Source organism: Entelurus aequoreus, linkage group LG16 (genome assembly GCF_033978785.1).
Source record: "Entelurus aequoreus isolate RoL-2023_Sb linkage group LG16, RoL_Eaeq_v1.1, whole genome shotgun sequence".
In the NCBI taxonomy this organism is placed as follows: Eukaryota; Metazoa; Chordata; class Actinopteri; order Syngnathiformes; family Syngnathidae; genus Entelurus; species Entelurus aequoreus.
In genome coordinates, this window is record NC_084746.1 from 37,792,660 (window position 1) to 37,818,082 (window position 25,423).

General features: G+C 40.1%; 1 protein-coding gene across 1 annotated transcript in view; it reads left to right on the forward strand.

Annotated features, from left to right (window-relative positions):
• The first annotated feature begins 2,018 nt into the window (after positions 1-2,018).
• Positions 2,019-25,423, forward strand: part of LOC133631358 (cullin-3-B-like) — a 28,847-nt gene continuing 5,442 nt past the window's right edge. The window contains exons 1-15 of the mRNA XM_062023551.1: positions 2,019-2,355; positions 9,183-9,380; positions 9,464-9,577; positions 12,983-13,143; positions 13,218-13,332; positions 13,408-13,636; positions 13,709-13,854; positions 15,400-15,576; positions 15,664-15,834; positions 15,912-16,019; positions 20,792-20,916; positions 20,985-21,081; positions 23,706-23,840; positions 23,920-24,106; positions 24,660-24,805. Coding sequence (XP_061879535.1) covers positions 2,296-2,355; positions 9,183-9,380; positions 9,464-9,577; positions 12,983-13,143; positions 13,218-13,332; positions 13,408-13,636; positions 13,709-13,854; positions 15,400-15,576; positions 15,664-15,834; positions 15,912-16,019; positions 20,792-20,916; positions 20,985-21,081; positions 23,706-23,840; positions 23,920-24,106; positions 24,660-24,805 — 2,169 coding nt within the window. The 5' untranslated portion in view covers positions 2,019-2,295. The remainder of the gene's footprint in view (positions 2,356-9,182; positions 9,381-9,463; positions 9,578-12,982; positions 13,144-13,217; positions 13,333-13,407; positions 13,637-13,708; positions 13,855-15,399; positions 15,577-15,663; positions 15,835-15,911; positions 16,020-20,791; positions 20,917-20,984; positions 21,082-23,705; positions 23,841-23,919; positions 24,107-24,659; positions 24,806-25,423) is intronic.

Consider the following 25,423-nt stretch of genomic DNA (forward strand, 5'->3'; position numbering starts at 1 on the left):
CCATATTTTCCAGAATTCCAGGTTTTCCAGGACATTTTTCCCATTCAAAATTAATTGGCTATTTTTCAAACTTCCACCATTTCCACATGTTTCAACCTATTCAAACCATTACCATGAATTGATTAACGTGGACCCCGACTTAAACAAGTTGAAAAACTTATTCGGGTATTACCTTACTTACTTAATACTTAGTTCCTCCCATTCCTGTTGGAACATTGGGCGACAAGTCCCCTCCATTTGTTCCGGTCACTGGCGACCCTTGTTGCTCCATGCCAGCTGACTCCCATCTCTCTCAGGTCTTCTTTGGCTGTTTGTCTCCACGTCTTCTTTGGCCGTCCTCTCTTCCTCTTTCCCCCTTCTGGCACCCAGTCCATTGCCACACTTGCCGGTCTCTCTCTTGGCAGTCGGAGTACGTGTCCAGCCATTCTCCTTCTCATGTCAGAGACTATGTCAGACAATGGTGCTACCCCTGCCCTTCTCATCACCTCTTCATTGGTGATGTGGTCTCTCCATGAGATCTTTAAGATGTATCTGAGGCACCGTCGGTGGAAGACATCCAGCTTGTTAGTAATGCTTGATGTCTTCATCCACGTCTCACAGGCATAAGTCACTGTAGGGATGACCACTGACATATAGAGGCGCAGCTTTGTGGACGTACTGATAGATTTTGATGACCAGATGTTCCATAGGCGTTGGAAGACTCCTGCAGCTTTTCCGATTCTGGTCTGTACATCCTTTTCTGCGTCTCCAGTGTTTGAGATGTTGCTTCCAAGATACATTAAGTTCTCAACGTACTCTATGCCTTGTTCGCCTACGGTGAGCAGTTCAACGTTTTGGTCTTGTGCGACGGTCATGGCCTTGGTCTTCTCTTGGCTTATACGTAGGCCGACTTTTTCCCCTTGCTCATGCAGATTGTTGGTCAATTTTTGGAGCACAGCGTAGAAATGGCTAAGCAGAGCCAAGTCGTCCGCAAAGTCCAGATCTGCCAGTCTGCCCCCTCCCCACTTAATGCCGAGGTTTGCTCCGACGACAGACCTCCTGATGACAAAGTCTATGACAATGATGAACAGTAAGGGAGACAAAATGCAACCCTGTCTTACCCCGGTCACAATGTCAAAGTCGTCAGTTGTGCTGTTGGTGGTTTTCACTCGACAGGTGGAGTTGTGGTACAGGGCTCTGAAGATGTTGACGTACTTTGATGGTATACCGTATAGCTGGAGGATCTGCCACAGTGATTCCCGGTTGATGCTGTCGAAGGCTTTCTTGAAATCGATGTAATTGATGATGAGGGGTGTCTGGAGTTCTTGGCACTGTTCTATGATGTTGCGAAGAGTGAAGATCTGTTCCGCGCAGGACCTTGCAATCGGAGGGTTGCTGGTTACTGGGGTTCAATCCCCACCTTCTACCATCCTAGTCACGTCCGTTGTGTCCTTAGGCAAGACATTTCACCCTTGCTCCTGATGGGTGCTGGTTAGCGCCTTGCATGGCAGCTCCCGCCATCAGTGTGTGAATGTGTGTGTGAATGGGTGAATGTGGAAATACTGTCAAAGCGCTTTGAGTACCTTGAAGGTAGAAAAGCGCTATACAAGTATAACCCATTTATCATTTATTCCCTTTCGGAAGCCGGCTTGCTCTTCCCTTAAGATGTTATTACCATTTAGTGGTCAATTGTATGAAATATGTACTGTATTGTGCAATCTACTAATAAAAGTTCCAATCAATCAATCAATCCACCTTCAACATATTCCACCATTCTGGAAATTCAAACTCCGACTGTTTTAAGTTAAAAAAAAAAAATTCCAGGATTTTCGAAGGCATAACAGACAACACCACACTTTTGTGTGCATTTAAATGTATGTTTGTTGTTAAAAAATAAAATAAAAATAAAATAAAAATAAAATAAAAATAAAATAAAAATAAAATAAAAATAAAATAAAAATAAAATAAAAATTATATCAATGTGCATAGTTAGTCTCGGGGGCACATGTATATCCCAGAATGCAATGCGCAATGCGCATCGACGTACTTCCGTCTTCGAAGACTCCACTTCCGCCCTGCAGTCTCGCGACTACGCGTAGCCGCTCTTGACAACTTTAGTGTGAGCAAACGGAAAGGCGTCATTTTTGTATTGTCGCCAAGAGAGGAGCAGCAGCTACGTAGTTTATCCGACATGGCGAGCTTGTGACGCCATACTGCTGTTTGTTACAAAGAAACAATGTCCTTAACCAAAGCTAGCAGCCAAACGCAGTTTCTACAGTCTCTATTATTTGGGAGCGTCACTTGACCATTAGAATCATGGCCAATCTGAAAGGTGAAGCCAAGAAGGAGGTCAAAATGAGGATACGAGCGTTCCCTGTAAGTATATATCACGATAGCTTCTCGCAACAGCAACAATGGCTACAAACGTCCCCACTGTCAAAATGTGACAAGCAATAACATACTCATTGCAAGGGAAAGCTGCCATAAACAGGTCAAACTACTGGATAATATCAAGCACCTTTGCAAGTTCATCCGTAGGTTATAACATGACTTTAAAGGGGAACAGTAATTGTTTTAGAATATTTGCCTATATCGTTCAAAGACCTTATGACAGACAAGATCACGTTTGTTTGTTTTGCATTCTCAACCAGTGTTTTTCAACCTTTTTTAAACCAAAGCACAATTGTTTCATTGAAAAAAATCCAGCGGCACACCACAAGCAGAAATCATTAAAACATTGAACTCGATATTCACAATAAAAAGTCGTTGTCACAATTATAAATGATAAATGGGTTATACTTGTATAGCGCTTTTCTACCTTCAAGGTACTCAAAGTGCTTTGACAGTATTTCCATATTCACCCATTCACAAACAAACTCACACACTGATGGTGGGAGCTGCCATGCAAGGCGCTAACCAACAGCCATCAGGAGCAAGGGTGAAGTGTCTTGCCCAAGACATGACAAACCATGTTCCCGACGTCTACAAAGCAATTAGCTACCTGCTGCCACCTTCTGATATGGAAGAGAATAACACGGTTACCCTGCCGAGCTCTAGACAGCACTGACACTCAACAACGGCACATTATTTACGGATTATATTACTGGTTTGCAAAAAATATTTTTAACCCAAATAGCTGAAATGACATAATCTCCCAAGGCACACCAGACTGTATCTCACGGCACACTGGTTGAAAAACACTGTTCTAAAGATTAAAAATCAATCAATCAAAGTTTATTGATATAGCCCTAAACCACAAGTGTCTCAAAGGGCTGCACAAGCCACAACGACATTCTCGGCTCAGATCCCACGTCAGATCAAGAAAAAACTCAACCCAATGGGATACAATGAGAAAACTTGGAGGGGACCCTAGATGTAGGGACCCTCGCCCTGGGCGACCGGTGCAATAGATGTCGAGTGGACATAGTTAATAGTGTGAGAGTCCAGTCCATAGTGGGGCCAGCAGGAGATCATCTTGAGTGGAGACAAGTCAGCAGCACAAAGACGTCATCAACTGATGCACAGATGAGTGAACAGCTAGCGATTCATCTGTGGTCACCTCATAACTACTCCACGCAGGGGTGGGGGGCAGAGCAGAAAAGAGACGGCGAATCAACTGGTCTAAAAGGGGTGTCTATTTAAAGGCTAGTGTATACCCCCCGCGACCCCAAAAGGGCCAAGCGGTAGAAAATGGATGTATGGATGGATGGATGGATGGATGTATATAAATGAGTTTTAAGATGGGACTTGAATGCTTCTACTAAAAAAACACTCCTAAGATGCAGCTAGCAATGCAGCTTCTAGACCTACACCCCAGATCCCACCTCACTCCTACCCACTTCTCTAAAGTGGGCTGGCTCAAGGTGGAGGACAGAGTTAAACAACTTGCACTGAGCCTAGTCTATAAAATGCACTACACCTCCCTGATACCGAAGTACATGTCAAACTACTTTCTTAACGTAAATGACCGCCATAACCACAACACCAGGGGGAGCTCCATTAACCACGTTAAACCCAGATTGCGAACTAACAAAGGTCTTAACTCATTCTCTTTCTATGCCACATCAATGTGGAATGCGCTCCCAACAGGTATAAAAGAAAGGGCATCTCTATCCTCCTTCAAAACCGCACTAAAAGTTCACCTCCAGGCAGCTACAACCCTAAACTAACACCCTCCCCGGATTGCTAATCATCAAATGTAAACAATCAAATGCAGATACTTTTTCTTATGCCTTCTGGGGCCGTACTTATCAAGCTTCTTAGAGTGCCATTTTACACTTAAGTCCTGAGAATTTGCGAAATTTAGTCCTACTCTCAAACTTAAGAATAAAAGCTTTTTATCAACGTTCTTAAGTCTAAGAATCACTCCTACTCTCCACGATATTTAAGAGACCTTCAGAGGTGTCTTAAGTGGTTAGGAGTTGCCAGCAGGGGATGGCACTGAGGCGAGAGAGACGTGCGCGAACGTTCAGGGAACGGAACAATGTTGTTGTTTTTTTGATGACGAGCAGCTGATCAAACGGTATCATATAGACAGAGCGGATATTATTTTTGTCACAGATTTAATACTTTTCGTCCTTGTTGATTTCTGCATGTGTCTGCAGTGGGCTAGTATATATAGAGCCACCCACACCAGTTTCAAATTAGTTGCCTAATTAATGAATTGGAAAGAAAATGTTATGACAGTAGCGTATGTGTGTGGCCGTGAGGTGAGTGACGTCAGTGAGTGTGTGGGCGAGAGAAGAGAGGGAGCGGTAGCGTGAGTGCCGGCGGGGACTAGTTTGTTTTGTATTATTTTGTAGTTTATTGTCAAAATATACACTCCCATTGTCCACTTAAATATTTACAATATATTTCTTTATTCTTAGACAACGGATTCCCTTCCGTGATTGCTCATTTCTATGGACACAGAAATGACGTCACCTAAAATTCCGTTTACGGCACATAGTAATGTCGTAATTCAGCTCTGAGTGTGACACTTAAGATTCAGTCCTACACTTCGCTGAAAGTGTGAGTAAGACGCTTGATAACTAACTTTTAAGTGCAGCTTTCAGCGAAGAATTTATTTACTCTTAAGTCAACTCTTAGCAGACTTCTTAGGAGTAATTCTAAGAAGCTTGATAAGTACGGCCCCTGATCTCTCTCTCTCTCTCGCTCTCTGTCTCTCTCTCTCTATATGTCCACTACTTGCTGTCCATATCCTACCCCCCACCCCCTCCACACCCCTGATTGTAAATAATGTAAATAATTCAATGTGATTATCTTGTGTGATGACTGTATTATGATGATAGTATATATGATAGTATATATCTGTATCATTAATCAATTTAAGTGGACCCCGACTTAAACAAGTTGAAAAACTTGTTCGGGTTTTACCATTTAGTGGTCAATTGTACGGAATATGTACTTCACTGTGCAACCTACTAATAAAAGTCTCAATCAATCAATCAATCAATCAAAGCTAAAGGTAGCAATCAATTCTGCCTCTAAATCACTTTCAAAATGCATTCAAAAATGCCATCAATACTTCATTTACGTTCAGTAACCTGTATAATAACCAAGCTGTAGCGACATCGTTATTGTAAGAGCAAACACAGAGGAACTGTTTTTCTAGCGTAGTAACACATCGCCTTGCGGCGGTGTGCTACGGCATTAGCAAAAAGAAAGCTAGCTTCGGCGTTGGCAGCTAAAATGGCTTTTGAGTGCAATGCATAACCCAATGGGATGGAACACCAATCTGTGATGACTAAAAAACATGAAGCCCACATTTCATGTTTTGTTTGTACACAGCTAGCTTGACAGTGTATGTAATTGTACTAACAAGCATGATATGCAACATGTATCATGATCAATATTTTAGTCACTTATAAGATGAACAGCTGTGCGTTTGGTCAAGCTGGCCGGGGACGTTTCCAGTTGATTTTGGGTAGGTGGAAAGACGTTTCTACCACTCCAGAGTTTGTGAGGGCAAACTATTAGTCTTTTGTTGTGGTACGGTTTCTTTTGGGCAGTGTCTTGCTCGCCAGATACAAGAAGATTCCATCGATAAAAAGCATTGTGTGCCTCTCAGTGCAGCAGAAGCAAATTCCTGTCTGCGTATTGGTGCTTAACAAGCTTCCCACTTACGCACCGAGTCATGACGGTCCTAACTCTCAGCTCCCGTTTGTCCAATGTTTCAGCCTCAATTTGTGCTCACTCGGCTTCTATAACCAGCAGTTCGTCCTCCATATATATCACAGGTGTCAAACTCAAGGCCCGGGCGCTAAATCTGTCCCACCACATTATTGTATGTGGCCCGCGAGACCTGGAAATATGCGACTGAGTTTTTTACCGTAAAATCAACTTTTGTACTGTTTTTTTTCCATATACCGTAAGACAGAAAAACATTAAAAAACAAACAAAAAAAAACATTAAAACAACACGATTTTACGGTTAAAAAAAACAACTGGCAGCTCTGTTGGTTGAATTTTACAGCTAAAACAGTGGTATTGTTTTTCCATTGCATTCCATTTATTCAAATTTTTTATATGCTGTAAAAAACCCACTGCTTTTACTGTAAAAATCGGGTGACTGAGCTGCCAGTTTTTAAAGTAAAATGTTTTTGTTTTTTTTGCAGCTTATGTTAAAGAGATATTGTTAATGTATTATACATATACATGTATATTCAAATATTACTCATTGTTAAAAGCAGCCCTGCAAGGGCAACCATAACTGCGATGTGGCCCTCAATGAAAATGAGTTTGACACCCCTGATATTTATAGTTTCATAAAGACAAAGGTTGTGAATCTTCACTTGTCCAAAAGATTAGCAAACACAAGTTTGTTGTCGGAAGTAGGAACACTCGCCTTTATTGCCAAAAGTAGGAAGTCCGCTGCTATGAGATCAATGCGCTCTGGATAATGAGTTCTGGTATTGCTTAAAATGACCAAAATATGGTCAATATTGTACATATTATGTAATGTTATGTATGTTTCTGTTACTACAGCATGTACAACGTTGGAGGTCTTAGAATGTAACACAGGGGACTCATATTAGCCACGTCTTACGAGCATTTATTCATCTTTAGAATGCAAAAAAATGGCGTCTGTGGTTTTGTCTCTCATAATGTTGTGATCGATAGGCAAAAATGTTTTGAAAAAAATTGCAGTTCCCCTTTAACGTGATTAAATGTAATGCATTTGACTAGTGCAGTTCGATTCATACACTTTCTATACACCCTGTCCCCACTACGGCTGTGGTTAAGCTGGAGTCCTCGCCAGCTGACATTGGGCGAAAAGGCCAGTTCACCAGTCAGTAACAAGACACATAGACAGGCAGTCGGAGTCACATGATTTAGAGTCTCGAGTGAGCCTAACAAAGTTTTTGGTATATGGGGCAGCCCACACATTCAGGGGGAGGATATGCAAACTCCCAATGATCTTTCAATGGCGATTTGAAACTGAACCTGAGAATTGTGAGGCTGACATGCTAATAACCACAAGTCCACCTTGTGGCTAACCAATACAGTTATGAAAGCAGGCATGTGGTTGTTCCGTCTATAGTCGGAAATGTGTCTTTTTTATCTCTGTAAAAAAAAAAAAAAAATGTTCTGTTTTTCTTAGTTTTTACCGACCTACAATGTGTGTTAACATCTTGATCCGTCTCTTTTCCATAACTGCCAACAACGACTGTTTTCCTGTAATGAGTACGGTTTTTGACAATCCGGTGGTAAAAACTACGGTTTTGCATTAAAAATGATTAACTTAAAAATTGAAGGTACATAGTGAAGCAATTCCACGGGCAGGGGACAAAATATACGGGAAACATCAATGATTATTGGTTGGTTACGTATAAGAACATCCATGATTGGTTGGTTGGTTTACTATGATTAGTCACGATTACAGACAGGCCAATCAGAAGCAAGATAGGGCGGGTCATGGAACCAGGAAGGGAAATCACAACAGACATCCCAAATGATTAAAGATTAAAGTACCAATGATTGTCACACACACACTAGATGTGGTGAAATTTGTCCTCTGCATTTGTCCCATCCCCTTGGGGAGCAGTGGGCAGCAGCGGCGCCGCGCCCGGGAATCATTTTGGTGATTTAACCCCCAACTCCAACTCTTTGTTGCTGAGTGCCAAGCAGGGAGGTTATGGGTCCCGTTTTTATAGTCTTTGGTATGACTCGGTGATGACGAGAGAGTCGGAGAAGAGAAGAGGGAATATTCAAGCGGGCGATTTATATATTAAAAAACTAGTGGAAGATGGCAGAGGAACTGCGTCCCCTAGACCCCCGGCTTATTTTCAATCTTTTTCATTAAGTTCAAATCACATGCCTGCTAAAGGAAATAAGGGAAAATAAATATAATCTGAAAATGAGTGCTCCATTTGTAATGATCCAAAAAACAAGCACACATTGTGGACAATAAAATGATAATTGTGTATTGAAAGCAGGAACAAAATAGGAACAAAATTGTTCTGTTCTCATCCAGCTGATTAACTTCTCAGAATGTAAACAATTCCTTTTTGACATTAAACACAACATTCATTCTTGCAATTTTTAGATTTGATACTTTTTTGAACGGTTTTAAACATGTTTGGGAAGGTTTACTACATATGTAGGTGTGAATGAATGATGGGTTCCCACTTCTCTGTGAGCGCTTTGAGTATCTAATAATAGAAAAGCGGGATATAAAATTTAATCCATTATTATTATTATTAAGTGAGGTCTACTGGCTGTCCCACTGACAAAATGTTATTTTTTTTAAATGTCACTGTTTGGTAAAATTATGAGTTAAAAAGCGCGGGTGAAATGTTAGGTCGCTGCACTGTCGTGATGCATTGCAGGCATAAACCAATGCTTCTGATAACCAATCTTACAGTTGTGCTATGCACTATTGTTACCATTGTATGAAACCACTGCTTTTGCTGCCATCAGTCTTGCAGATGCTTTTTGTTTTTGGCCACATCTTAACCACATTTTTACTTTAGAGGTTGGTCCTCATAGCAGTTCAATGCGGCATGACAAAGATGTAGTTGTGAGGATTTTTTTAGCACAATGCCTCCAGAACATGAAAGTTTGGTCTTTGTCTTCTAAGTTTGAACATATATTGTCTTTATTTATTAACATGCTGCACCTCCCACAGCTTGTTAATATGACTGACCAATCACCTTATCAGTCTACCCCCATTTTACTCCTTTTTTTATCCTTTCACTTTAGATGACAATGGATGAGAAGTATGTGGAAAACATATGGGCCCTGCTAAAGAATGCCATCCAGGAGATCCAGCGGAAGAACAACAGCGGGCTGAGCTTTGAGGAGCTGTACAGAAACGCCTACACCATGGTGCTCCACAAGCACGGGGAGAAGCTCTACGCGGGCCTGAAGGAGGTTGTCACTGAACACCTCGTCAACAAAGTAATGAAATATCCTTGTCTTGTTTTTGTTTAGTTTTTTTTCAAATGACTGCCGCTTGTGCTAACTTTGGTGTTTAACTGAAGGTACGGCATGATGTCCTCAAGTCTCTAAATAACACATTTCTGCAAATCCTCAATCAAGAGTGGAATGATCATCAGACAGCCACAATCATGATTCGAGACATTCTGATGTACATGGTAAGTAGACGTGTGTGTACCCCCTCACTTATTATTCCGTTGTTTAAATACTTTACATTAGTTTTGGATGATACCATAAATGTAGGTATCGATCCGTTACCAAGTAGTTACAGGATCATACATTGGTCATATTCAAAGTCCTCATGTGTCCAGGGACGTATTTCCTGAGTTTATAAACATAATATGAATTTTTTTTAAACTAAAGATTTTTTGATGCTAAAAAAATATCGATGTAATCATAGTAGTATCGACTAAATACGCTCCTGTACTTGGTATATCATTACAGTGGATGTCAGGTGTAGATCCACCTATGGCATTTGTTTACATTGTAACGCCGGTCAGCTATTGTATCATCCTACAGTGTGTAGTGATTCCTCGTATGTAGGGATGATACTTGTAAGAAACATACTTTATTTGTCGCCATGGAGGCGAGGGTTAGTGATTTAGAAGAAGCTAAAACACTGCAGATTGCGGATGGACGTTAGCTGCTAGCTAGCTAGCCATGTCTTAAAGCACCTCTTCCTGAGGGTGTTTCAGTGTTATAACTTCACCTTTATCGTTAGTTTTCAAGCCAAAATGCGTCCATTCTCCCTTTTCTGTCTACATACTGTCTGCTTGTAGTACTCCGTGTGTGTGCGCTGCTGAACATGCTCCTCTGCTCACTAAAACCAGCAATGTCATGACGTGACGACAACGCGCTGTCATGCCCGTTAAAAAACAAGGAGTGTGGGGGCCAGTACTTTTTAGAAGCGGTATAGTACCGAATATGATTCATTAGTATCCCGCTACTATACTAGTACCTGTATACCGTACAACCCACTCAACACACGGCCATTTTATTCTATTCACATGTCTTAAATGTCAAAATTTAGTGGAAGGAACATTGTAATTTAGCACAGCCTTAAACCTATTTGGCATGAAATTCGCCAGAGTGGCACAAGTCGTAGGTACAATCCTGTACTCCTCCAGGAAGACCTCACAGAGCTGGTGGAAGTTGAACACAATGCACTCCTCAGCCTTCCGCTTGACAATGTCCATCTCCTTTAGAATGTCACACTAAATGTCGTATTTTTCAAACTATAAGGCACACGTAAAATGTGTTAATTTTCCCAAAAATCGACAGTGCGTCTTAATACCAGGTGAGCCTAATGTACGAATTCATTCTGGTTGTGCTTACCGACCTCGAAGCACTTTTATTTGTTACATGGTGTGATAAGTGTGACCAGTAGATGGCAGTCACACATAAGCGATACCAGAGTGGTGTATAAAGAGACTGGCCAACTGGGTTTCAGGCGATGTCCTCAATGATTGGTCAAAACACAGACTACTCTAAAGTATATCCAAGTTTAATTTATATGTACCACAATGTAACATCTTCAGCATTATCAAAATAAACTGAAATCCTCACCATGGTATTGTGACTTGTCCTCTGCTGAAATGTGAGGGTTTTACAGTCTAAACACAGAGTGCAGGTCACCATAAGTAACAGGATACTAGGTAGGGATGGACAATATGGCCTAAAATCTATATCACGATATAATAGTGATGTCCCCTGGGATTATGATATACAACACAATGTATTTGGAATATAAATGCTAATAAAACCATTTCGAAACGGGTTATAAAGACTCCTAATTCGGCTGCTATATATGCAGTAACATCCATCCATCCATTTTCTACTGCTTGTCCCTAACATATTGCATATATTATTAATCTCTTTGCTAATTTACTGTTAATAGCCACTTACTTTTTATTGTAATATAGTTCTATATACACTTTTCTTCAAATGTACCAAGCACTTATTCCTTATTAAACTAATAGTAGCTCTTATTTCTCAAGTTGGTAAATGGCTACAAAAACAATTTGTGTTGATAAACAACATTAATCTAACCACTGTAGGATATACTGATACTATACTTGGTATCAATACTGTTGTTATCTGTATCAATCCGCCCACCCATTCAAGAGCTCTAGCGTAGCAGTTAGCTATTTTTTTGTACTTTCCTACAATTTGTATTGTAGCATTTTTTGCTATTCCTTGTCCTTTAGTCTTCCAGTGGTAATGATACTTGTAAGAAACTGTTTATTTCCTGCCATGGAGGCGAGCATTAGTGATCGAGAATCAGCTTTGTATTGTGCTGGGACATTATCTGCTGTCTTGCTTGCGAGAACCTTGCATTGCATTGTGGGCACTTTTGTTTGCTTGTTGCTCTCACATTTGCGGGACACAACTAGAATGTCATTAACATGCATTGACGATAGTTTTTATTCTATTTTTCGGAACGTATGGTGCACCGGATTATAAGGCGCACTGCCCATGAACAGGTCTATTCAGGTCAACTTTCATACAAACAGTGCACCGCATTATAAGGCACATCAAAAGGGTCATATTATGATTTTTTTCTCCATTTAAAACACTTCCTTGTGGTCTACTTAAAATGTAATGGTGATTCTTTGTTCAAAATGTTGCATAGATTATGTTTTACGGACCATCTTCAAGCCACTTTCTGACCATCTCTTCAGGATGCGTCGTTTTGTGGCCGGCTTATTTCCGTGTATCCACTTCAACAGTGTCTTCTCACTGTCATCTTTGTTGTACAGGAAGTTTTCAGCGCTTCCATAGCGAACCTACTGACAGATATAAGTTACAATTGTACGCTACTTTCTATTAGAAATGCCAACAGCGGAGGATGAATGCCCCACCATTAGAGGATAGACAAAAAAAAGGATGCTATAGACTACGTCGTGGACTACAATGGCGGACCCGTGCAAATTTTCGAGACTTATGCAGATCCCAATTACACAACAGTAGGAACAAATAGATAAGAAGTTGGTTTCAACTTTCGAAACAAAATGCCAGATAATGTCTCTTAATAGATGCCATTTTGGGGTCCTTACACACACACCATAATAATACTCATGTTGAAGCGCATATACCGTCTGACAATGGTAGCTGTAATGCGACGACAATCCATCAAGTGGTGCGGCTTTGTAGCTTACCAAAGTCCTACTAAAACATTTGGACATATTTTTGAGCGCCCTGTGTAATATTACTATTATTATATTATTAATGAAACTTCAAAGTTATAGGCTTGCTTTCCTAGCGTTGTCAACTTGCAGTCCACACGTATCTCTTATGTATGACTACCATCTACTGGTCACACTCATCATTACACCATGTACCAAATAAAATTGCTTCAAGGTCAGAATTAATACGTACATTAGGCGCACCGAGTTATGGTGCACGGGCGATTTTTTTAGAAACAAAGGATTTTAAGTGCCTTGTAGTCCGAAAAATACAGTGCTAGGTATCACTGGTTTAAAATACTGTATTTCTCTTAAGAGTTACCAAAGATCTGTGTTGAACCCCACATACATCCTTCATGTTCTGCCATGTGATTCCAGGACCGAGTTTACGTCCAGCAAAGCAACGTGGAGAATGTGTACAACCTCAGCCTCGTTGTATTCAGAGAGCAGGTGGTTCACTACAGCTCCATTCGAGACCACTTGTGGCAGACTCTCTTGGACATGATTAAACGCGAGAGGAGGGGAGAGGTTGTAGACAGGTCAGGGATCACATGCGCTAAATGTGGCCCGTGTCACTGCTTGTTCATTACAATGAAGCTTGTTGTCATTGCAGGGGCTCCATCAGAAACACCTGCCAGATGCTGATGGTTCTCGGCTTGGACAGCAGGTCTGTATATGAAGAAGACTTTGAGCGCCCCTTCTTAGAAATGTCAGCCGGGTTCTACCAGGTGAGTCGCTTTTTGGTGTCTGTGCGCTAAAGAATGTACTCGGCATATTAAGTAATCGCGTGTATCCCATGTTAGATGGAAAGCCAGCGGTTCCTCGCAGAAAACAGCACCAGCATCTACATCAAGAAGGTGGAGGCCAGAATCAATGAGGAGATCGAGCGTGTAATGCACTGCTTGGACAAGTCCACAGAGGACTCCATTGTTAAAGTAGTGGAAAGAGAGCTTATAACAAAACACATGAAAACTATAGTAGAGATGGAGAACTCCGGGATGGTCCACATGCTGAAGAATGGCATAACAGAAGGTAGAAGATGACTTTTCCTCTGCACATCATAAACTGTTGCTTATTGTTCTTCTTCATTACCTCTACCCACAGACCTGGCGTGCATGTACAAGCTGTTCAGTCGAGTGGCAAATGGCCTAAAAACTATGTGCGATTGTATGAGTGTGTACTTAAGAGAGCAGGGGAAAGCTCTTGTGTCAGAAGAAGGAGAGGGCAAAAACCCAGTCGACTATATCCAGGTTTGCTTTATTGGGTCTTAAGTGCTTTGCTTTTGTAGACCAGGTGACCGGTGACTATAGAAGACTTAAAATAGAGGCAGCATTCAAAATATGTCAGCAAAACGTAAAATGGTGAAAAACCTTCAAAGGCCAAGTGGGATAATTTCCTACTTTTTGCCCAAACCCTCATGATACACCCACCATCAAAAACGACTGCAGTAGGATATCTGCTTTGTTGATGCACACAAAAATTAACTCTGCAATCCGCTAGTCTTTTTTTGGCAACTTTTAAGTCGATCTAACTAAATAGCATCTCAAAGGACAATGACAAATTATAAATGATTATATTTCTAAGTAGTCAGTGTACAGCTTTTATAGCAGTATATTGTCTTAATAGCAGTCAAAGAAAGAAAGTAACTAGAGAACAAAGCAAATTAAATAAAATGAACATAGAAATATTAAAGCTAAATACAATCTAAAACTAAAAATATATTTTTAGAATTGGTTTTATTCATGTTGTATTTAACAAAATGTGTACTATACAGTACAGGCCGAAAGTTTGGACACACCTCATTCAATGCGTTTTCTTTATTTTCATGACTATACATTGTAGATTGTCACTTCAAAACTATGAATGAACAAATGAGGAGTTATGTACTTAACAAGAAAGGTGAAATAACTGAACATGTTTTATATTCTAGTTTCTTCAAAATAGCCACCCTTTGCTCTGATAATCATACTGCTTTGCACACTCTTGGCATTCTCTCCATGAGCTTCAAGAGGTTCAAGACTGTTGGAAAACCATTTCAGGTGACTACCTCTTGAATCTCATGGAGAGAATGCCAAGAGTGTGCAAAGCAGTAATCCGAGCAAAGGGTGGCTATTTAGAAGAAACTAGAATATAAAACATGATGTCAGTTATTTCACCTTTTTATGTTAAGTACATAACTCCACGTGTTCATTCATAGTTTTGACGTGACAATCTACAATGTAAATAGTCATGAAAATAAAGAAAACACATTCAATGAGAATGTGTGTCCAAACTTTTGGCCTGTAATGTAACTCAGAACCTTTTCACAGTCCTGAGTGTTTGTGCCGTGATTCAAGACTCCAAATAAACAAATCCCTCCCATCAGAGATAATAAAGACATATTCAGAATGTAAACATCATCACTACTTGCATAATTTTTAATAACAATACAGATAGTTTCAAGTTGAAATATCGGTCCGGTGAGGGTTAGCGTTTTGCTCATACATCTTCGGCAAATTACAACCAGGAATGGAGCGGGTTACTCTGGCTTTTGTCACGGACATTATCAACATTTTTGATCGATTAACATGCCTACAGCTGATCACTGCGATTGACCTGAAATTTATCGCGATCATTTATCACCATCATATAATCGCACAGCTCTTGTTAAAGATAAATTAAATTCACCTTGTGAAGTTGTGCTCAGAGAAAATATTGACACATTGGACATCATTTAAACATCCTCACTTGTGTTGCCAGCTATTTTGTTTTTTGTGAAGGAAAGCAAAAATGTTGTGTTATCCTCTCCTCAACAGGGTCTGCTTGACCTGAAGACGGTATTTGACCATTTCCTCCACGAGTCCTTCATCAACGACAAACAATTTAAACAAACCATCGCTGGAGACTTTGAGTATTTCCTCAACCTCAACTCGCGCTCCCCGGAGTACCTATCGCTCTTCATTGACGACAAGCTCAAGAAGGGCGTTCGAGGGGTATGTCGTCATATAGAGCTTAGAAATATCTACCATCTTCACCCTGAAAAAGCTGAGGGTTTTTGTTCTCTGTCTGGTCTTGTATAGTTGACAGAACAGGAGGTGGAGGCAATTCTGGACAAGACGATGGTGTTGTTCAGGTTTTTGCAAGAGAAGGACGTGTTTGAAAGGTACTACAAGCAGCATCTGGGCCGCAGACTGCTCAGCAACAAGAGCGTCTCGGACGATTTAGAGAAGAGCATGATCTGCAAGCTCAAAGTAAGAGAAGGTCAGTTGTCTTACGTCGGCGATGTCTGCTGTTTGAGCTCACGGTTGTCTGTCTGTCCTCTGCACAGACCGAATGTGGCTGTCAGTTTACATCAAAACTGGAGGGAATGTTTCGAGATATGACCATCTCCAACACAACAATGGATGAGTTCCGGCGACACATCCAGTCCACGCCGGTAAGAAAGATGCCCACCCAATATGACCTAGAATCTATACCGTGATATGTTTTGCAGCCTCCTGCGATTACGATGTACAGTCGTGGTCGAAAGTGTACATACACTTGTAAAGAACATAATGTCATGGCTGTCTTGAGTTTCCAATAATTTCTACAACTCTTGTTTTTTTGTGATAGAGTGATTAGAGCACATACTTGTTGGTCACAAAAAACATTCATGAAGCTTGGTTATTTTATGAATTTATTATGGGTGTACTGTGACCAAATCTGCTGGGTCAAAAGTATACATACAGCAATGTTAATATTTGGTTACATGTCCCTTGGCAAGTTTCACTGCAATAAGGCGCCTTTGGTAGACATCCACAAGCTTCTGGTTGAATTTTTGACCACTCCTCTTAACAAAATTGGTGCAGTTCAGCTAAATTTGTTGGTTTTCTGACATGTACTTGTTTCTTCGGCATTGTCCACACGTTTAAGTCAGGACTTTGGGAAGGCCATTCTAAAACCTTAATTCTAGCCTGAGTTAGCCATTCCTTTACCACTTTTGACGTGTGTTTGGGGTCATTGTCCTGTTGGAACACCCAACTGTGCCCAAGACCCAACCTCCGGGCTGATGATTTTAGGTTGTCCTGAAGAATTTGGAGGTAATCCTCCTTTTTCATTGTCCCATTTACTCTCTGTAAAGCACCAGTTCATTTGGCAGCAAAACAGGCCCAGAGCATAATACTACCACCACCATGCTTGACGGTAGGTGTGGTGTTCCTGGAGTTAAAGGCCTCACCTTTTCTCCTCCAAACATATTGCTGGGTATTGTGGCCAAACAGGTCAATTTTGTGTTTCATCTGACATCACATGGACAAATATAAGACCTTCTGGAGGAAAGTTCTGTGGTCAGATGAAACAAAAATGTAGCTGTTTGGCCACAATACCCAGCAATATGTTTGGAGGAGAAAATGTGAGGCCTTTATTCCCAGGAACACCACACTTAAACGTGTAGACAATGCTGAAGAAACAAGTCCATGTCAGAAAACCAACAAATTTAGCTGAACTGCACCAATTTTGTCAAGAGGAGTGGTCAAAAATTCAACCAGAAGCTTGCGGATGGCTACCAAAAGTGCCTTATTGCAGTGAAACTTGCCAAGGGACATGTAACCAAATATTAACATTGCTGTATGTATACTTTTGACCCAGCAAATTTAGTCACATTTTCAGTAGACCCATAATAAATTCATAAAAGAACCAAACTTCATGAATGTTTTTTGTGACCAACAAGTATGTGCTCCAATCACTCTATCACAAAAAAATAAGAGTTGTAGAAATTATTGGAAACTCGAGACAGCCATGACATTATGTTCTTTACAAGTGTATGTAAACTTTTGACCACGACTGTATATCACAATATATTACATAATTTGGAGTATAAATAATAATAGAACCATTTCAAAACAGGTTTCAAAGTCTCCTAATTTGACTGATAACATATGCAGTAACATTGCAGTTGCATAATTTTCTCAAAACTATTATTAATCTCTTATTCTTCTGTTTGGATATATAACAGTTTTGGGCGATAGTACACATTTGGGGAAGAATTGGCTATGCTAATGTTGATAATGCAGGGGTGCCCATTACGTAGATGGCGACCTAGTGCTCGATGGTGGAGGGTGTGTCAGTCGATCGCCAGCCAGGTATTAAAAAAATAGACCTAAAAATTTAGCGATCACCAATCTTCACCAAGACGTCACTTTCGTCACTTGATTGACATTCACGGCACCCGAGGGTCTTGTGAGATGACGCTGGCTGCTGCCAGATCATTATTAAGAAAAAATGACCGACAGGAAGGCGAGAAACACTTTTTATTTCAACAGAGTCTCGCGCCTTACCTGCCGTCAAAACTCTAAAGACCGACTGCACAGTTCCTGTGTACACAATAAAAGCGCTGCTTCATCCTGCCTGCGCTAACAAAATAAGAGTCTCAGAAAGTTGTCGCGCACTAGCTAGCAAGCTACGGAGTTTGCCGCCAATGTATTTCTTGTAAAGTGTATAAAAAGGAGTATGGAAGCTGGACAAATAAGATGGCAAAAACCAACCACTTTCATGTGGTGTTGGACAGAAAGGAGGACTTTTTTTCTCCTCCATTTGAAAATGTGGACGTTATCACTACTGTCTGATTCCAATCAATGCAAGTCATCAGAATCAGGTAATACACCAACTTATACAGGTAAAAGCCAGTAAATTAGAATATTTTGAAAAACTTGATTTATTTCAGTAATTGCATTCAAAAGGTGTAACTTGTACATTATATTTATTCATTGCACACAGACTGATGCATTCAAATGTTTATTTCATTTAATTTTGATGATTTGAAGTGGCAACAAATGAAAATCCAAAATTCCGTGTGTCACAAAATTAGAATATTACTTAAGGCTAATACAAAAAAGGGATTTTTAGAAATGTTGGCCAACTGAAAAGTATGAAAATGAAAAATATGAGCATGTACAATACTCAATACTTGGTTGGAGCTCCTTTTGCCTCAATTACTGCGTTAATGCGGCGTGGCATGGAGTCGATGAGTTTCTGGCACTGCTCAGGTGTTATGAGAGCCCAGGTTGCTCTGATAGTGGCCTTCAACTCTTCTGCGTTTTTGGGTCTGGCATTCTGCATCTTCCTTTTCACAATACCCCACAGATTTTCTATGGGGCTATGGTCAGGGGAGTTGGCGGGCCAATTTAGAACAGAAATACCATGGTCCGTAAACCAGGCACGGGTAGATTTTGCGCTGTGTGCAGGCGCCAAGTCCTGTTGGAACTTGAAATCTCCATCTCCATAGAGCAGGTCAGCAGCAGGAAGCATGAAGTGCTCTAAAACTTGCTGGTAGACGGCTGCGTTGACGCTGGATTTCAGGAAACAGAGTGGACCGACACCAGCAGATGACATGGCACCCCAAACCATCACTGATGGTGGAAACTTTACACTAGACTTCAGGCAACGTGGATCCTGTGCCTCTCCTGTCTTCCTCCAGACTCTGGGACCTCGATTTCCAAAGGAAATGCAAAATTTGCTTTCGTTTCCACCATCAGTGATGGTTTGGGGTGCCATGTCATCTGCTGGTGTCGGTCCACTCTGTTTCCTGAGATCCAGGGTCAACGCAGCCGTCTACCAGCAAGTTTTAGAGCACTTCATGCTTCCTGCTGCTGACCTGCTCTATGGAGATGGAGATTTCAAGTTCCAACAGGACTTGGCGCCTGCACACAGCGCAAAATCTACCCGTGCCTGGTTTACGGACCATGGTATTTCTGTTCTAAATTGGCCCGCCAACTCCCCTGACCTTAGCCCCATAGAAAATCTGTGGGGTATTGTGAAAAGGAAGATGCAGAATGCCAGACCCAAAAACGCAGAAGAGTTGAAGGCCACTATCAGAGCAACCTGGGCTCTCATAACACCTGAGCAGTGCCAGAAACTCATCGACTCCATGCCACGCCGCATTAACGCAGTAATTGAGGCAAAGGGAGCTCCAACCAAGTATTGAGTATTGTACATGCTCATATTTTTCATTTTCATACTTTTCAGTTGGCCAACATTTCTAAAAATCCCTTTTTTGTATTAGCCTTAAGTAATATTCTAATTTTGTGACACACGGAATTTTGGATTTTCATTTGTTGCCACTTCAAATCATCAAAATTAAATGAAATAAACATTTGAATGCATCAGTCTGTGTGCAATGAATAAATATAATGTACAAGTTACACCTTTTGAATGCAATTACTGAAATAAATCAAGTTTTTCAAAATATTCTAATTTACTGGCTTTTACCTGTATTCTTGTCTTCATGAAAGAAAGGAATCTGTATGTGTTAAACATGCTTGTATTATCATTAAACACCTTTAACTTGTTAACAAAAACCTCTCTTTCATAAATAAATAAATATAAATTATATACAGGTATATGAATGAGGTAGATCCCCTCCACTTTGTCAATTGAAAAGTAGCTCGCCTGCAGAAAGTGTGGCCACCCCTGTGATAATGATACTTCAAATGTTCAAGATCATTAAATTATTACATTTTTGATCACATTTATAATCAGACAAAAACACAGGATGGTGATATAACATTATTCATTAAATATTTCAATGATATGTCTTACTATTTGCTGTGATTGAAATCCTTTGGTTTTGCCCTTAAAACCCTCCCTTGTCCAGGTTATTCATTTCCCCAGTTTGTAAACGATAACAAAAAACGACAAAAGATTTTAGGATAATAAAAAGGATTTATCAAATCACTGTATTATCGACCATAAACTGATACAATACTTGGTATCGTTGCCTGCGATATTTGTATCGATCCGCCCACCTGTCTAGCTGTTTAGCTTAGTGGTTAACACTCCTTATTGTATCCTACTACATGGTGTAGTGTCGCATCTTCAGCTATTCCTCATCCTTCAGTGATAATTAGATGTGTAAGAAAGCTTTATTTGCCACTTTTGAGGCGAGGATTGCTGACTTAAATGCGGCTTTGCACTGTTTGCAGCTAGCGATGGCGCTACTACATTGAGGACGTTAAAACACACGTGTGATCAACATGCATTATCACAATATGAAGTATTAAAAGCTCTATTGTCTCCAAAATGTGAGACAATTATATCGTCTGTGTTGTGCAACTCTACTATCTTCCAAATGTGTGATGAATCAAGCAGGATTACAATTTGTAGTTGCAGTTTCTACTATAAGAAATGCTTATTTGATTAATTACAATGCAATGGTGCCTGCTTCTTTCTTAGGCCTCTCTATGTGGCGTAGACCTGACTGTCCGAGTCCTCACGACTGGTTACTGGCCCACACAGTCCGCGACGCCCAGATGCACCATTCCTTCTTCCCCCCAACACGCCTTTGAAGTCTTTAGAAGGTGTTAGTCACTCTTTGACATTTCAGTACATAGTTTGTGTTCAGAAGCTCAATGTTGTGTTACGGCAGGTTTTACCTCGCCAAACACACCGGTCGACAGCTCACGCTGCAGCATCACATGGGCGGCGCCGACCTAATTGCAACGTTCTACGGTGCCTTGAAAAAGGTGGGTGTCATGTGACTCTTTTTAACGAAGGGGAGTATCACGATATCTTTCGTGCAGTTAGTTCAGTTCAGTTTATTTCAAACATGCATACGATACAATGTAATGCAGGGATGTCAAAGTGGTTTTCATTGAGGGCCACATGGCAGTTATGGCTGCCATCAGAGGGCCGCTTGTAACAGAATAATGTATGAACTTTCCTATGGATTTCATTATTAATTATATAAATTGTTTTAAATAGATTTTACAGTAAAAACTTTACATTTACAACATTTTACTGTAAAATATAGTGTTGTTTTTTTTTTACAACATTTTATTGTAAATGGAAAAACAGTACCACTGTTTTTTGGGGGTGATTTTACGGAAAAAGCTGGCAACTTAGTTGCCAGAATTTTGGTGTTAAGACATTGGTTTTTACAACATTATACTGTTCATGGAAAAACAGTACACATTCTTTTTTTATTCTGGCAACTTCGCTGCCAGTTTTTCTGCCGTAAAAACAAATGTACCGTCTTTCCATTTACAGTAATACACCGTTAAAAACAACACCATTGGTTTTTACAACATTATACTGTTCATGGAAAAACAGTACACATTCTTTTTTTATTCTGGCAACTTCGCTGCCAGTTTTTCTGCCGTAAAAACAAATGTACCGTCTTTCCATTTACAGTAATAAACTGTTAAAAACAACAACCGTAGATTTTACAGTCACAAACTGGCAGCAACAGAATTTTTACGCAAAAAACTGTATTTTTTTTAATATACAGTAATATGCTGTAAAGAACAATGTAAAATGTATTGTCATTTTTATTAATTTGATGGGTAGAGTGCTGTAAAGGTAAGTATTTTTATTAATTTTATTTAGACAAAACAGTAAAAGTATGATAATATACTGTAATATTTGTTGCAATATTGAATATTATTAAAGTTCAAAAGGCATGCAATTTCAAGCAGTACATACTATTTTTTTGTCAAAATGAAAAAAATCTATTACATTTAGTTAGAAAATATGAAGTACTTTGTTGACCCATCATTGCCAGGTGTTTGCGGGCCAGATAAAATGATGTCGCGGACCAGATCTGGGCCCCAGGTCTTGAGTTTGACACCTGTGATGTAATGCATCACATATTTCCAGTTGTTTCATTACAGCACGACCGAAAAGGAGTAGGAAGAAGCTGATCTTATTTAATCCTGCCCCTTTTCCTACCATAGCAATTTTTTTTACCATTTCCTTGTTCTGTGCAACAGAAGAGTGAATAAATAATATACCATAGTAAGTAAACAAATATTAAATCATTTTTATCTCAAAAGAAAAAAAAAGGGTTCAAAATGTTCATGATTATTGTTCTGTGTACTTTGTGGACACTTGTAGTTTGAACAGTCTCTTAAACTGAATCATATTGGTGCTTTGTTTGATTTGTTTGCTTATCCATTCCATCATTTAATTCCACATACGGACATAGTAAAGGTTTTAAGTGTTTTACGTGCATACAAATGTTTTAAATTAGATTTTCCTCTTAGGTTATATTTCTCCTCTTTTGTTAAGAAGAATTGTTGTACATTCTTGGCTAGCAGGTTATAGTTTGCTTTGTACATAATTTTAGATGTTTGCAAATGCACTAAATTGTTGAATTTCAATATTTGTGATTCAATAAATAAAGGGTTTGAATATTTTCAATATTCAACATTATGTATTATTCTAATTGATCTTTTTTGTAACACCGAATGAAGCGCACATTTGTAGTTGTTTCCCCATATTTCTACACAATAATTTAGATATGTAACACTAGTGAACAGTAAAGAATATGGAGTGATTTTCGGTCTATAACCTATGTGTCAAAGTCAAGGCCGGCAGGCCAGATCTGGCCCAAAAATGAATGATTTATGGCCCCCGGGATGATATTTGGTTAGTATTAAATCCGGCCTGCAGGCACAGCAGCCTGCTGCTGTTTTGCACGCACCAATACTCCATTTTCAAAATGGGGTCCGAGGGACCCCATCAAGCCATAAAAATGGGGTCCCACAGTAACTTTTTGGGGTCCCACTTTTTTGTAAGCGTTTTAAAAACAAATAATAAATGTATGCATTATCCTGTTATATCTCACATTCTACAGTGGGGCAAAAAGTATTTAGTCAGCCACCCATTGACAATCAATGGGTGGCTGACTAAATACTTTTTTGCCCCACTGTATATTGTTTTGGAAAAAGGTTGTCATAAACGTTACTTAATTCATTTTTTAAAAAAGAATACAAAAGAAAACACATTTTTATACATATGTAAATGTATTAAATTATAAATGTTCATTTAATTTCTTTCCTTCATGGATCTAAACTTTACCGCCGCCGGTATTTTTTCTACATTTTTATTGTAATATTTTCAGAATATGTTTGTTTCATTTTTGGCCAAAGTAAGACAAATAAAACAATCTAAAGTTGTCTGATTTCAATAGTCCGTGTGCACAGATTTTCCTCCATGCAGCCCCTGAGCTAAAATGAGTGACACCCCTGGTCTAGAACATGTTTTGCTTTATTCATGATTGACGTGTTTCTTGCCACTTAAAGTTGTATATTCTTTACATGAGGTTTCCAGTTCATTTTATCATCTATTATTTTCTTTTACCTTGCAGGAGGATGGTTCCGAAGCAGGCGTGGGAGCGACACAAGTGGCGAGCTCCAACTCCCGTAAGACCATCCTGCAGGTCTCCACCTTCCAGATGACCATCCTTATGCTCTTCAACCACAGGGAAAGCTACACTTACGAGGTTGGTCGCGCAATACCCCCGCCGCCGTCTCGCGCACAAAACTGTCATTTTTGTCAACACGTGTGTTGTTTTTTTTAAGGAGATGCACCACGAGACAGATATTCCCAAATGGGAGTTACTGCGTGCTTTGCAGTCTTTGGCCTGTGGGAAACCAACACAGAGAGTCCTCTCCAAAGAGCCCAAGTCTAAGGAGATCGAAAACGGACACATGTTCACAGTGAATGACCAGTTTACTGCCAAAGTGCACAGAGTCAAAATACAGACAGGTGTGCATGATCATCAATACCGTGGCCCACACCAGTATATACAGTACAGGCCAATAGTTTGGACACACCATCTCCTCATTCAATGCGTTTTCTTTATTTTCATGACTATTTACATTGTAGATTGTCACATCAAAACTATGAATACACATGTGGAGTTATGTACTTAACAAAAAAAGGTGAAATGACTGAAAACATGTTTTATATTGTATCCATCCATCCCATCCATTTTCTACCACTTATTCCCTTCGGGGTCGTCTAGTTCCTTCAAAATAGCCACTCTCTGATTACTGCTTTGCACACTCATGGCATTCTCTCAATGAGCTTCACGAGGTAGTCACCTGAAATGGTTTTCACTTCACTGGTGTCATAGTTTTGATGCCTTCAGTGACAATCTACAATGTAATTAGTCTTGAAAATAAAGATTGAATGAGAAAGTGTCCAAACTTTTGGCCTGTACTGTATGTTCTTGGAAGCAACCCTGTAACTGAGGAAGGCGCTCACATGAACGCCCTGAAAGGTCTTCCAATCTCAACCTGTCCTTGTGCACTTCTAGTCGCTGCTAAACAAGGAGAGTCTGACCCCGAGAGGAAAGAGACGAGGCAGAAAGTGGATGACGACAGGAAGGTCATGATCGACGCAGCCATTGTGCGCATCATGAAGTCCAGGAGGAAGATACAGCACAACATCTTAGTGGCCGAGGTGAGAATACACAATCCGGTTTCTTTGGTTTTCCTTGTCAGATGTTGAACCCACACTATACTTGCCAACCCTCACGAAATTTCCGGGAGATTCCTGAATTTCAGTGCCTCTCCCGAAATTCTCCCGGGACAACCATTCTCCCGAATTTCTCCCGATTTTCAGCCGGACTTAAGGCACGCCACCTCCAGGTCCGTGCGGACCTGAGTGACGACAGCCTGTCGTCACGTCCGCTTGGCCAACCAAAAAGTAACCACAGAAAACTACAGTATAGTGTTTTGTGGTTACTTTTTGGTTGGCCAACGGTTTACGTTGTATTGCGCACACTGACGGCAACTGTGGGAGTCGGTTCTGAAGTATGAAGTTAAGAGACGTAACTTCATCACCTCGCCTGGTTATTGACTCCAATCCAGAATATTACACTGCCCATACAGTACCTATGCTCCTTCAAAGGCTGTGCTACTGGCTGCAAAGCATTGCACTTTGAAATACAACAATGAGTAGAGAGGAGTGTTATGTGTGTGTACATGTGTAAATAAATGAACACTGAAATTCAAGTATTTTATTTATATATATATAATAAAAAAATAATATATACATATATATATATATATATATATA